The 13,394-nt window shown below is 38.5% G+C and overlaps 1 protein-coding gene across 4 annotated transcripts in view; it reads left to right on the forward strand.

Annotated features, from left to right (window-relative positions):
• The window catches only part of LOC124139610 (adenylate cyclase type 9-like), a 70,733-nt gene extending 61,993 nt beyond the window's left edge, over positions 1–8,740 (forward strand). For 2 of the 4 annotated variants that reach the window (XM_046506810.2, XM_046506812.2), the window contains 2 exons: positions 1,553–1,603; positions 4,382–8,740. In XM_046506810.2, the coding sequence (XP_046362766.1) occupies positions 1,553–1,603; positions 4,382–6,024 (1,694 nt within the window). In that variant the 3' untranslated portion in view covers positions 6,025–8,740. The remainder of the gene's footprint in view (positions 1–1,552; positions 1,604–4,381) is intronic. The other 2 variants (XM_046506811.2, XM_046506813.2) reach the window with 1 other exon arrangement.
• Positions 8,741–13,394: the final 4,654 nt, after the last annotated feature.

Below are 13,394 nucleotides of genomic sequence, written 5' to 3' on the forward strand. Positions count from 1 at the left end.
AATCTTGAAATTTGCCCTCTAACCCCAAATGTAGTAACGTTTATACTTTTGTTTATGTCTTTGGGAATATTTCATTTTGAAAAGGTTTACGACTGACCATGTTTTCCAGATGAATTTACTTTGTTGTTTGTATAATCAGATTGGTTCGAGATTGCAGACTAATGGAAAATCAACCAACGTCTCCCTTACATTCTTACTACATCAATTACATGATAGTTTTAATGAAATAGAAATTCAAATTGACAAGCAAAGAACAGTAATTTAGCAGCGGTAATTGTATTCGGCGTCACGACAGTCGTCACTTGTTTGTAAACATAACGGTCATTCGGCTGCGAGTTCAACTCCAAGCATGGTTGGGGCCACCTATCACAGTGGGGAGTTTTGACTGGTGGCAGCGATAGTATAGAGAGCTCCATGAACGGGCTGTCGCTGTGAGGAGCCTGAGGCACAGCACTAATGAGTTGTCTCCCTTAACACTCTCTGGAAAGGGGATGGTTGAACTCATAACGTTATATCTATGCAAAGACTAACAATATATTTGTGGTGACAGAATTTGACTGGACCATTATTATTTTCAGGCAAATTTAAAGATTATGGAATATTAGTTGTCAATATGAAATTGAAAAAGACACTTTGCAGTAAGGGAACCAGGACCCACTTGCACAAGCGATCTTAGTGCTAAGATGATCGTAACTTCCATACTTTAACATAGGCTTACAATAGTCTAGGCGCTAAATCTGACAAATCTGCTTTGTGCAAGTGGGCCCTAGTGATATTTTCTTAATATTTATATTTTTTAGATTTTAGATGAAGTTGTCGAAAAGGTAAATTCAGTATGGAAAGGTCATTACATATGAAAGGTCCTGCAGCAGACATGCCTGATAACACTGTATGAAAAAACTTGCAGCACTGTTGTAAAAAAACTTAACTCACTCCAGTGCCTAGTCAAGTTGAAGTATTATCTCCTGCCATTTAAGTATTAATAGATAACTGTTTCTTTGTATGTAATCTATTTTTCTTCTGAATTCTTGCTTATGCTACAGCATATTCCACTAGTAAATATATCTTTTTTGTGATGGAATTTGAATTTAATTTTGTGTATTTAAGATCGCAATGAGTTCACATGGCTATGAAGAGTACCATGTTGAGTGTTTTTTTTATTTCAAAAATCACATTTTTCATAAACCAAAATCCCAAACAATACACAGTTGTGTCATACCATTACCATTAGGAAATTTATTTTCAGAAATTCATCAAACAACATTTTTTTTACTCTATCTAAATAATACCACAAAAACATTTGAATCAGAATCAATGAGTATGACAGTGGTTCTACTCTCGAGTGTAATGCGGATACGTTATATTGACGGTCCTAATGTTTACGGCAGCCTAGTTTTCTGTTTGACTCTGTACGTCATGTTAAGTATACTTTGTACCCTATATTTCAAACTTGTCACATGTAGATTGTGAACGGTCCCACTTTAAACATTTTGCATGCCCTGTTCTTGTGTGGTTTCTGTTATCTATTGTCTCTGTCTGTGTATCTTTTCAGGGGTGCATGAAAATGGTATCGGCCGGGCATTTTCAGCTGACTTTATTATGTGTGAGATAAAGTGTGGCTGACTTTAAACGGGCTAACTGTGGCTAACTGTGGCTAACTGTGGCTAACTGTGGCTAACTGAACACTAGGGGTGTCGCGATATGGAGTATTGTATTGTGGTACACAATTGTGATGTATGTACAGCAATTTTACATGAATTTAAAATACAAATAGAACTGAAGCTGTTTTCAGCCCGCACCGAACGGGTTCCACTACGAAACATGATACAAGGGACTTGATGTGATTGGCTTCATAGAGATTCCAGGTTAAAACAATTTTCTAAGTGCCCCAGGCGCTGTTACGGCAAATATGGTACTATGTATCAAGTCTGTAAAGATTACGGAATCGGTAGGAATACAAACCTTTTTTGGAAGTGTGGAACTTAAACATTGATAAACAGCAGGGTATAAATTAGTTTCCAAAGTTCACTGGCCAGGAAGGATTGTCAACAGTAAATGTTGCAAGTCCTCGTCATATTTTACTAGCCCTACTTTATTAGTGCAGTCTACATATTTGGTGTGTTTGGACATTAGGCGTACACAACTGCGACGCTGCTTGGCTTGTTTGTTTGTTGTTTAACGCAGCACTCGGCAATATTACAGCTATATGACAGTTTTCTGTAAGTTATCGAGTCTGGACCAGACAATCCAGTGATTGACATCATGAGCATTGATCTACGTAATTGGGTTACAATGACATGCATTAACCAAGTCAGCGAGACTGACCACCCGATCCTGTTAGTTGCCTTTTACGGCAAGCATGGGTTGCTGAAGACCTATTCTACCCCGGATCTTCACGGGTCTGAGTGAGTGAGTGAGTTTGGTTTAACACCGCTTTTAACAGTATTCCAGTTATATCACGGCGTGTCAGCTTAATGTGGGAGGAAAGCCCAAAGTGATGCAGGTCTCAGACGTGTACCACTTTGGTGAAACCCACGAGCACAGGTATGGCGCTGACAAACATGGAAACATAATCGGGGTGTACCGGGATTAGTACCCACAATCATAGGTTTCTGGCATGCCCAAGGGATCACGGGTCTGAAGTCATTTGGTACTACAATGTATACATTTGTCTGACCTTAGTGGTGGTTCTTAGACTTTCGCATCACAAAAACTGCATGTACATTTATTTCAGTGTACAGCCAAACCCCTGTTTTCTACTTCGCATAGGTTTCCTATAAGGTGAGGTGAAATTGGGTTTAACGTCGCGTCCAAGATTATTGCACTTATATAGCGACGTGCATGCACGTGTGTGTGTGGCTGCTTGTACTAGTCCGGACTGATGCCGATTTATAGTGCTAGCTCACTGAGATACCATGCCGCAGTTTAACATGAATACCCCACTCAGACACAGTATACTGACTCCGAGCCGACCAGTCCTTGTTTTAGCCCCTTAATGTCGAGCGCCAGGCAGGGTAACAACAAGTACCATCTTTTAACGTCTTTTGGTATGACGCGGCCGGGGATCGAACCCCGGACCTTCCACTCTCCGGGCGGACGCTCTACCACAAGACCACGGAGGCGGCAGGTTTCCTATAAACTACGTAATGAAAACAAAATGATAGACCTTGACATAAAATGATGCTTTAACTGACCTGATTCGTAGAAATAAATATGTATTGACTTGAATTTTCAACTAGACAGTCAGGCCAGATTTCCAGAAATGTTACTGGCCCAATTCAAAGGTCTTTTGGCGAGCGGAGAAACAGCTATTTTGAATATGGACAAATAGTAATACTGATCACATGTCTACAATAATTTGACTCGCTATCGTCACACCCCGAGTGAATATGTCTGCTTATAACTACCACCAAATACCTTGTGTCAGCGTCAACATTCATACACAAACATTCCTCTGAACTGACAACCAGATATCTGCTATCTCTAGTCACCACTGATGCAGGGTAGTCAACATTTGATCGTCGGAGACCTCGACTTCCATCAGTTGCGTCTGAGACAAACTATTTATTAAATAATCTGTCGCCATGGAAATGGTAGTTTAGCGTCCATTTTTGGATGGTTATTTAGATTGATGGGGACATGTTGAACACTTTGGTATGAGATAGACACAAGAAAAGATATATTTCCAATCATTTCCTAAAAACGTCAAACAAGCGATGACTTACAAGAGTGGAGGATTCTTACTTCTAGAGAAAGAACAAATATTCTTAATACCAAATTGTTTTCAATGTTGGCATATATGACAAGAGTTTTAATTTTTTTCCGACAATTCAGAAATGAAAAGATAGTGAAGATGTTTTTCATTATGTTGATGAAGCACATCAATTAGTTCTGTGTGAATGTTGACATCTTTGAAAATAATGGTCACATTTGACCTTCAGCATAAAATGAGCTGCATACTTTAGCAGAATGAATTCGAAATCCAGTGTTTTGGGTTTTTCATATTTCTGAAATAGCTTGCAGGCTGAAAATGACCCCCAAAAAGCATTGGCTATGTATAAAACGTATTGAGTGTTATTTGACAACATAGATATAAGCAGACATATTTTCTGTTGATATTAGAGGCTTGATTTGGAACTGGCGGAAGCATATCTTGATATCATTATATGTATTGGTTTTCTTGATTATTCTTTTTAGTAATGCTTTTGTGTTAATGATTTAACTTTTTATTTACCAAATAATTTAGCAATCTTATTCTTGTAGTCTTGCTTTTTCATAGATTAAGCTAATTTCTAATTTATTAATCTGAGACATAAATCTATTTGAACCCCTCAAAATATTATTGACATAGATAACATAGATGTTAATTTCCATTCTGCAGATGTGGATGACCCTAGCACGACACCCATGAACGAGACCTGGACAAAAATGCGCCGCATCCGTGACCAAAACGATAAGCAGATCATTAAATGCCTGCAACGAGATGTGACGAACAAGGAATTCTTCTACCAGCCACCAATCAACAAGTGTACGATGAGCTTCAACCAGAGCGTGTTGGAGGAAGACTACCGGGACCATTACCTTGAGAGCCAGCTGTTCCGGGACGAGGCCACGGCATCCCCACGCTACCACTCGCTCCTGGAGGTCATCGTGTCTCTCATCGTCTTCACCATCATCTCAATCTGTTGCTTTATCATGTTTGCGCGCCAGTTGCCATGGATCATCGTGTTCTGCATCGCTCTGGTCATCGAGATCCTGGTCCTCGTCCAAGTGATGATCAGCCAGGAGAAGGCCGAAAAGTTTGAGAAAATCATGCAGTTAGTGTCCGGCTGGTACTGCCGAAATGTCCTTGGAGCCCTTGTAGCAAGTCTGCCTGCTGTTGCTGTCTATTCCAACTTATCATGTGACGTGATTCATGACCAGAGGGACAGGGACTATTTCCTATGTTTCTGTGTCATCGTGTCCCTTCTTCACTTCTGTAACTTCACCATGTTGAGTTCGTGGCTGAAGTCTATTGTAGCAGCTATAGCTGGCACCATTCTTCTAATCCTCCTCAACATCGAACTATGTCCGCGTCAAGCTGATTTTAACCTCTCAGCCACATACAACGCAAGCGTCACGCCCTCCAACCTCACCGTGAACATGCCCTTCGCTTTGGGAAACGATACTGATCGTCGCCTCTTCACAGGACAAAGCCACATCCGTTATGAGATTATCTTGGATATGATTCTTCTGCTTCTACTCATCCTGTTCATGAATCGAGAATTTGAGATCAGCTACCGCCTGAGCTTCTACGGCAGTGCTCAGGCAGATCGGGATCAGAAGCAGATGCTTGACAACAAGGATCAAGCCGATTGGCTGCTTCACAATATTATCCCACAGCACATCTCCGACATCGTCAAGAAAACATCCAAATACTCCAAGAACCATAAAGACTGTGGTGTCATCTTTGCCGCCATTGTCAACTTCAATGAGTTTTACGATGAGTCGTATGAAGGAGGAAGGGAATATCTGCGGGTGCTCAACGAGTTGGTCAGTGATTACGAGGTACTTCTCGATCTGCCGCAGTACAAGGATGTAGAGAAGATCAAGACCATCAGTAGCACTTTCATGGCCGCATCGGGACTGAATGAACAGAGTCGGGCACAGAACGAAGATCCCAAAGCACATCTGTACGCTCTGCTGTGCTTTGCCATTGAGCTGCAAAATGTGATAACACGATTTAACGAGTGTATCTTCAATTTTGAATTCATCCTGAACATTGGTTTTAATTATGGGGAGGTTACTGCAGGAGTTATTGGAACAACTAAATTGTTATATGACATTTGGGGCGACACAGTCAATATCGCTAGTAGAATGTATTCTACCGGGATGGCAAACAGAATACAAGTGCCGGAATCGACAGCTAATTACTTAGGGGATATGTTCGAGTTTGAATACCGCGATGAGATCACAGTCAAAGGCAAGGGACAGATGAAGACGTATCTTGTTGTTAAGAAGAAGGATACAGCGGAATGGAAATGAGAAGGTGTCATGCCAACATTATCCCGATAGTTCCTTGGGTATGTAATGGTTGCTTGTGCTGTTGATATTATAAATTATGAAGAAGATCTTAATGATGTTGACACTAACAAATATTAAAATACAAGCAAGACTGTTGCTTTCCCGATAATGTTCACCAACTGATTATATTGGATCTTGCCACTCTATACAGTCATGCTTCAATAGAATAACTATGTGATTAGTGGTATTGATACAAGGGTATCATTCTGTATGAGGTGCTCCACTGACTTCACATTCACACTGACTATGTGAGAGGAGGATGGAGATCGTGAGACCCTCCTCTGCCACCGAATGTCACGATCCATATAGAAGGAGTTTCTTCCAATATCTCCTCTGAAATGTGCTGGTGACAAGCTTAGGGAACCAAAACATTAAAACGACGAAGACAGACGTCATGAGTAGACAATGGAACAATTTAAACATGGACAATGTAGAGAAGTATTGGTGGATGGTGCCATATCGGCATCACTTCTTTGACACTTGGGAAATTGTAGGATTCTTCTGAAATGAATTACACAGGTTCCAACCATGTAAAATGTAGATCTAGAAAAAGAAGCTTGCCCGTGATCCACACATTAACTACAGTGTTTGTGACAGCATTTCTAATCCTCAAGGAACAAGATAAGGTGTCTTTGTCTATCTACTCAAGTATTCTTGCCACACAAGTGGAAGGTGTGTATATTGTTGTGTGTATTCAACAGACTGACACAAGCCTGGAAATGGTCGTCAGTTCAATAACTGTCACCTTCCTTGATATTTTGTCAGGATATGAGCTCAAAGTACATGTCAATTTCGTCATTTAATTTCATGAAACACTTTTTACACAATTACCACCATGTTTCATTTTCTCCATAATACCAGACTGAGGCTGGGCTTGCCAGATTGAGGCTGGGTGATACCAGACTGAGGCTAGACATCAGATTGAGGCTGGATAATATCAGACTGAGACTGGGCATTACTAAATTGAGGCTGGGTGATACCGGTCTGTACAGTCCAGTTTCACTGCTGGACAGAACTGTATTTACTTGGAGGAAGGATCTTATCTAGGAAGTCCTAGTTAAACTGGCAGAATAGATGTTCCTGCATCAGTATCTGTTGGTGAATTACCTGCATAATTACTTCTCTGAATCCAGTTTTACTTGACAATGAATGAATTCTCTTACCTTTGTGTAAAAGAGGAGATATTTCAAGACAGATGCCTGGACTCTGTTGTGATCTTTATACATGTATTGCATTTATCATGCTTACAAAAGTCATGTTTTCATACCTCAACATCTATTTCCATGTTAAACTGACAATGTAGTCGGCAAATACAGTCAAGTCCCGTTAATCCGACATGGTTGGTTGCATATGATTATGTCGGATTAACGAGTATGTAGGATAAACGAAATTAAGTATCAACGTATGGATCGAAAATCGGACTACACGATAGATAACGATACAAACACTAATTGTTCATAAATTGTTTATTGTTCAGCAAGTTTATCTTTACAGCCGTTGTTATATGCAGCTACCAGCCGACTCGTCTCGCATCAAAACCGAGCTGTGTACTCACGGGCAGATGACCATGGAGTACGCTGATCACTGTGTCGGATTAACGAGACTGATTAATGAGTAATTTCAGTAATTCGTTGCAAATTAGGTGTGTCGGAGTGCGAGACTGTCGGATTAACGGGTCTAAATAGCACTGATTTAATCGGTTCCCATCATTAGTGTCGGATAAGGCCGATTGTCGGATTAACGAGTGTTGGATTAACGAGGCTTGACTGTATATATATGAAGTAAACTTCTGTTACATTTGTCATATAAAATATGTATTCAAAAGGTACTTTCCTGAAGTATTTCTTTATGAATAGGGCTAGATTTGATTTTGAGGGGACATATACACAATTTGCTATTACTGGTACTGTCTTTGAGAGGTATTAACCTTGATAATTAAAAAGGTAGATCATTATTTGTATCCGAGGTAAAATAATACATGTATTGTGAAATACTGTTCTGTGACAGACCGACTTCTATCATGTTCTCCTTTGGTGAAGAATTTATGAAAACAATGGCTGTTCTGCAGAATTTATTTACACCTGCTCAGAGGCCGATATTCCAATAAGTCTGAATAAAATATCAGTAGTAGTTCCCAAATTGGAATTAAAAAAATTGACATGTCAGTTATTATAGTATATTAATGTTATGGCTTTGCAGAGGCGACCTGCATTTCACTGAATACAGGACCAAAAGACAAGAAGATGCATTAATGTTTAGTTTTACATTTTTGCATTGAATGAAATATTAAAATAACCCTGAATTTACAAGAATAATGACATTTTAGGAAAATCCTAATTTTGAACAAATAACATTTTTTCCATAATTTCTTTGCTAAAGGTACATAGTTAGTAATCCTAGATAAATCCCTGTTCTTTTAACATGGCTTTCGACTTTTTGTTCCCTATGTCTGTACATGTATTTGGGGAAGTTAACTGAAAATACAGGGTAGAAGTGTATGCAAGATCAGGAAGATGATCAGAAGGGTCATTGTTACATGTATTCTTTCTACCTAAGGGGGCACGGGTGGCCCAGTCGTCTAAGGCGTCGTGATTTGCTGTGCAGAGTTGCGTCCCTTGGGCACGCCAGACACCTTTTAGGTTTGTCAGCACCATACCCGTGCTCGTGGGTTTCACAAAAGTGGTAAATGTCTGAGACCTGCATCACTTCGGGCTTTCCTCCCACATTAAGCTGACACGCCGTGATATAACTGGAATACTGTTAAAAGCGGCGTTAAACATAACTCACTCACTCACTCACTTTCTACCTAAAGGAGACATCGTGTGCAAGAAGTCTATTTTTGACCATTGATTTAATCCCAAATGGTAGCCTTAATATATATACATGATAATTGACTGACATTCTCCTTGCGATTTTTTTTAAACATGTGTTCCTTTTTAAATACATTTTCTTAGTTCTCTTCAGAAATTTTAATCTGGAAAAGTATAACCATGTTTTTTGAAGTTATTCTGTCTTAGAACTCTTATTTCAATGAGTTTTCACTTTTAAAACTTTTTGTTGCTTTATTTTGGATATATTAGAAATATGTTTAGTTCTTGTTTTCAGCATTAGAATTAGATATTTTAGAAAAAAAATCCTTTTTTAAGATTCCTTTTTATTCATATGTAAATATTATGTTGATAAAGAGGACGAGAAGCAAGGTTAGCATGCTCATGTGGAAGATACTCACTTCGAATGGAGATAAATCTGTCGACCTTTCATATCATACCAGCATATCTACTTTACTCTCCCTGTACGAGTTGCCGTGACTGTAACAATTTGATGATTCTCGAGACGTTAGACTAGGTCGCTGCAGCTTATGCATGTTGTATGCAAGCCTTATAAATGGTGGTCAGATTCGGTGACTTTGTTGATTGCAAAACAGAAATATTGCTGTGTACAGCAAACACTCAGATAGATAGTATTGGTTCTTTGTGATACTTGCTGCTTGAATTGGAAGATCATGTCATTTATTGATATTCAAATGGATGTGGGCTTAAAATGACATGCATCACTTGAAAAAAAATCCATATTCAGATTGTACTTTTAGGGAGAGCCAAGTCACCAAGTCTGACCGCCCAATCCAATTTAGTCGCCTCTTTCGACTACTAATGGAGTGCTGGCGTATAAGTGTTTAGCTGTCCCTATTGGCTTTACAGTTTCACGATCTTCCTATCAAGATACATATCGTATTGTAACGTGTATCGTGTTATCAACCTTTGCCTCCTCGTCATGAAGAAAACTCAGTGCAGTTCATGTCAAAACAGGGCAACTTGTAAAGGGAGATAACTCTACGAACCATATCAACTGTCTTGTCTTGTCAAGTTTTGTTACTGGAACATTTTTATCAATTTGAATTTGTAATATTATTCCACTTACCCTTAACCAAAACCTAGCTCTATAGTTTGTTTAGGAATCCAGACGAATCTTAAAACAAAAAGCCATGTTCTTGATCGGAACATTCATGAAAACGTTATTTGCTAATATGACTGTCTGTCGAAGGCAGTCCATCTTTTGGAAGCCATTCTGGAACCAGTCAAACCAAATCCATGTTATCCCCGAATTTTCAACCAATGAAAGTATCATTCACTGTGTATGATCTTGAAGCAGCTTTCAAAATGGCTGCAGCAACCTGCCTGCTTGACCCCATTTTGGGCAGTTTGGAAAATATTTCCTTTGATTTTTTATGCATTGCTGTCTGGAAAGTCACATGAACTGAAGATTGAGTTTGATTTTTGATACACATGTCATGTGGAAGTTATTTTTTTATCATCCTAAGCTAGCTGTCTAAATGATGCCACACTATCATGTTGGTCTGCAGCAGTGGCAGGCAGTTCAAGTAAGGCTTAAAAAAATAAAGGACTTGGTTCTCATGCAGTGGTTTTTGTAAACGTATTAATTTTTGTTTTTGTTGTTTTTTTGGTCTGGTTGTTCAAACTAGTGTGTAACCAAACACACAGTTGTGTAATCAAATAAACAATTGTGTACAAGCAACCTGGGAAAGGGCTTCCCTACATAAATGTATTCCTTGATGAGTAAAATACCGGAATACAATATTTGACTACCGTATGACTTGGAATATTTAAGGATTTTTTTATATTTTTTTATAAATGGAAATTAAATTGAAACGTGCGGAGAACTTTATGATGATGCGGGCAGTGCCTGAGAACCAAGACTATTATATATTTTTAGCCTAACATAACATATGTTTCAAAACCAGGGCTGGTCGATTAACATGTATGTGAAGCTAGTGTCCCCTTCCGTGATATTGCTGGAATATTGCTAAAACTCACTCACCCTCTCACTCACTCGCATATGTATTTGAACATTTAGTTTTTTTATCCAATAAATCAAGCAGGATAAGGGTCAAGGTCATATCTGTCTTTGAATTTGAAGAGGGATCTCCTCAAAACCGGTCTCTCAGAACCATATTTTGTTATGCAACACATCAATGATCCACTTTCAACTAGTCATATTTACTATGATCAACGGCTAATATTTGACAATGGTGTTGTATAATATCGTGACGTGACTTGACCATTGTACACCAAATGAAGTTGTGAAATTTAGCCACTCTGTATTCATTATTGTTTCCGTGAACCTGATTTCTTTTCGCAAAACCAAGAAAGTATTATTTCCATGTTTACCACAGGGCACATTAACCAATTGAAATAGTCTTTTTGTATGATTGTTTAATGTTTTGTGTTGTGTTATATGCACCTTCAACGATGGGATGATTGACAGTAGGACAATTTGCCATGAGGAAGCTTTGTCTCATTGTCCGACGCATACAGTCAGCTGATTGTCAGACACATGTAGTCAATTCATTGTAAGACACTGTTAGTCAACTGATTGTCAGACATTTTTAGTTCTCTCTTTTTTTTGGCAATGAGAATGGGGTTGAAGTTAACTTTTAAAGGGGTAGGTAACCATGGTAACCATAATTACCATAAAAAATGTGAAGGGTTCATTGTTGGAAATTTGTCTATAGATTCAGTTGCAGTCGCAGTTTCATAACGGTATCGGGTGGTCAGGCTCGCTGACTTTGTTGATGCATGTCATCAATCTCAATTGCGTGGATCGATGCTCATGATGTCAAGCACTGGATTGTCTGGTCCAGACTCAATTATTTACAGACCGCCGTCATATAGCTGGAATATTGCTGAGTGCGGCGTTAAACAACAAACAAACAAACAAATCTATTGGAAAAGAAAAATAACTTTTCATAAAAAATTGAAAGTCTTGAAATGGCATGCTGTCAGGTGTTTTTTAAATACTTGCCCTTTGCATTTAAGAAACCATCCCTAACACTGATCATCAAGTACTGCTGAAAATCCCATCACGATTGTTGGATCCCATTCCGGAAATAGGGATGAAGCAACCATGCAATCCCTAGATAGTTTTCACACAAGGCAAACTATTTCATTGTCATTCCTTTAACATATTCAATTTCAAGAATGCCTCTTACCTAGCAATATATCTTTTAGCCCAAAGAATATTTTGTCGGCCAGATTAATATTTTGATAATAAAAATACCAGGTCCCCCCCAAATTGGAATGGTAGGTCCCATCAGGCCTGTGTTGGCATTGCAACTAGGGAACATGGGTGTGTGTTATACGTGTAGTTGTTAACCCTCTAAGAAACAGTTATCGTATCCCTTGATTTCAGAGTTGGGAGTTCGCTCGTCACGCCGAAGACCCGGGTTCGATTCCCGACATGGGTAAAATGTGTGAAGCCCATTTCTGGTGTCCCCCGCCGTGATATTGCTGGAATATTGCTAAAAGCGGCGTAAAACCATACTCACTCACTCACTCACTCAGAGTTGGGATGCCTGTATGTATGGAAAGAGCATTTTCATGAAGTGTCTGGTCTATATTTGATGACAAGAATATGATCGTTTGTGTTGAATAGTTCTTGGATTTGTTGATCTATTGTAAATATATCCTGAATTTCACCGTGCTCAGTCAACCATCGTGTGTGTGTGTAATATTTCATACATATACATACATATATATATATATTTACTGTATTTTTGACATTTCTTATTTATTCATCATATCATGAAGGTGTATGCTTTTGAAAATAAATATTGTGGTATCTTTTCTAATAAGCGTGTTTATGTAGTAGCAAAGATTTCTGTTGTCAGTAGAGATCGACTTCAGGGATAGGCAATTCGAGGTGATGGGAGACAACAAGGGAGGTAACCAGGAAAAACTCAATATTTTATGAAATCATGTTTTTGTATATTTTAGAAAAGAATTTTGTCAATTTAACAGTATTGAAAATAGGAATAACGAATGTAGGAGGTTTTTATGTTTTTATCAGTCTCACATGTTGGTGATCCATATTTACAGATATCAAATTGAATATTGATAACAGTATCTTGGTTTGTGATTAAACACAGTTTAACCTAGTGTCTTAGAGATACAGTTGTTTTGTTTGATCTGTGTTTAAGAATGTGTATACAACGTAAAAAAAGAGCCATTATTTTGTATTCTCTTGGTTTCTGAATTTAAAGTTTGGTAGGTCAAAATTTCATTTTTAAAAAGGATTTTGTTCCATCAATAATTATATTCACCAAAATTTAAAAGTCAGACATGAGAATTTTCCTCAGATTCTCGGAATTCCGGGATTTTTCCTGTCAGAATGATGTAAAATGCACTTATTTTAATCCGTTTTTTAAATCTCCCCCTAGATTGATGATGTTTCTCGAAAAACAAATTTTGCTATTCTCATGTCTGAAAAGTATTCATAGTTTGAACAACCTACAAACCAAGAAATATAAAACATTG

This window comes from Haliotis rufescens, unplaced genomic scaffold, assembly GCF_023055435.1.
Source record: "Haliotis rufescens isolate VD_foot unplaced genomic scaffold, xgHalRufe1.0.p SCAF_7, whole genome shotgun sequence".
NCBI lineage: Eukaryota > Metazoa > Mollusca > Gastropoda > Lepetellida > Haliotidae > Haliotis > Haliotis rufescens.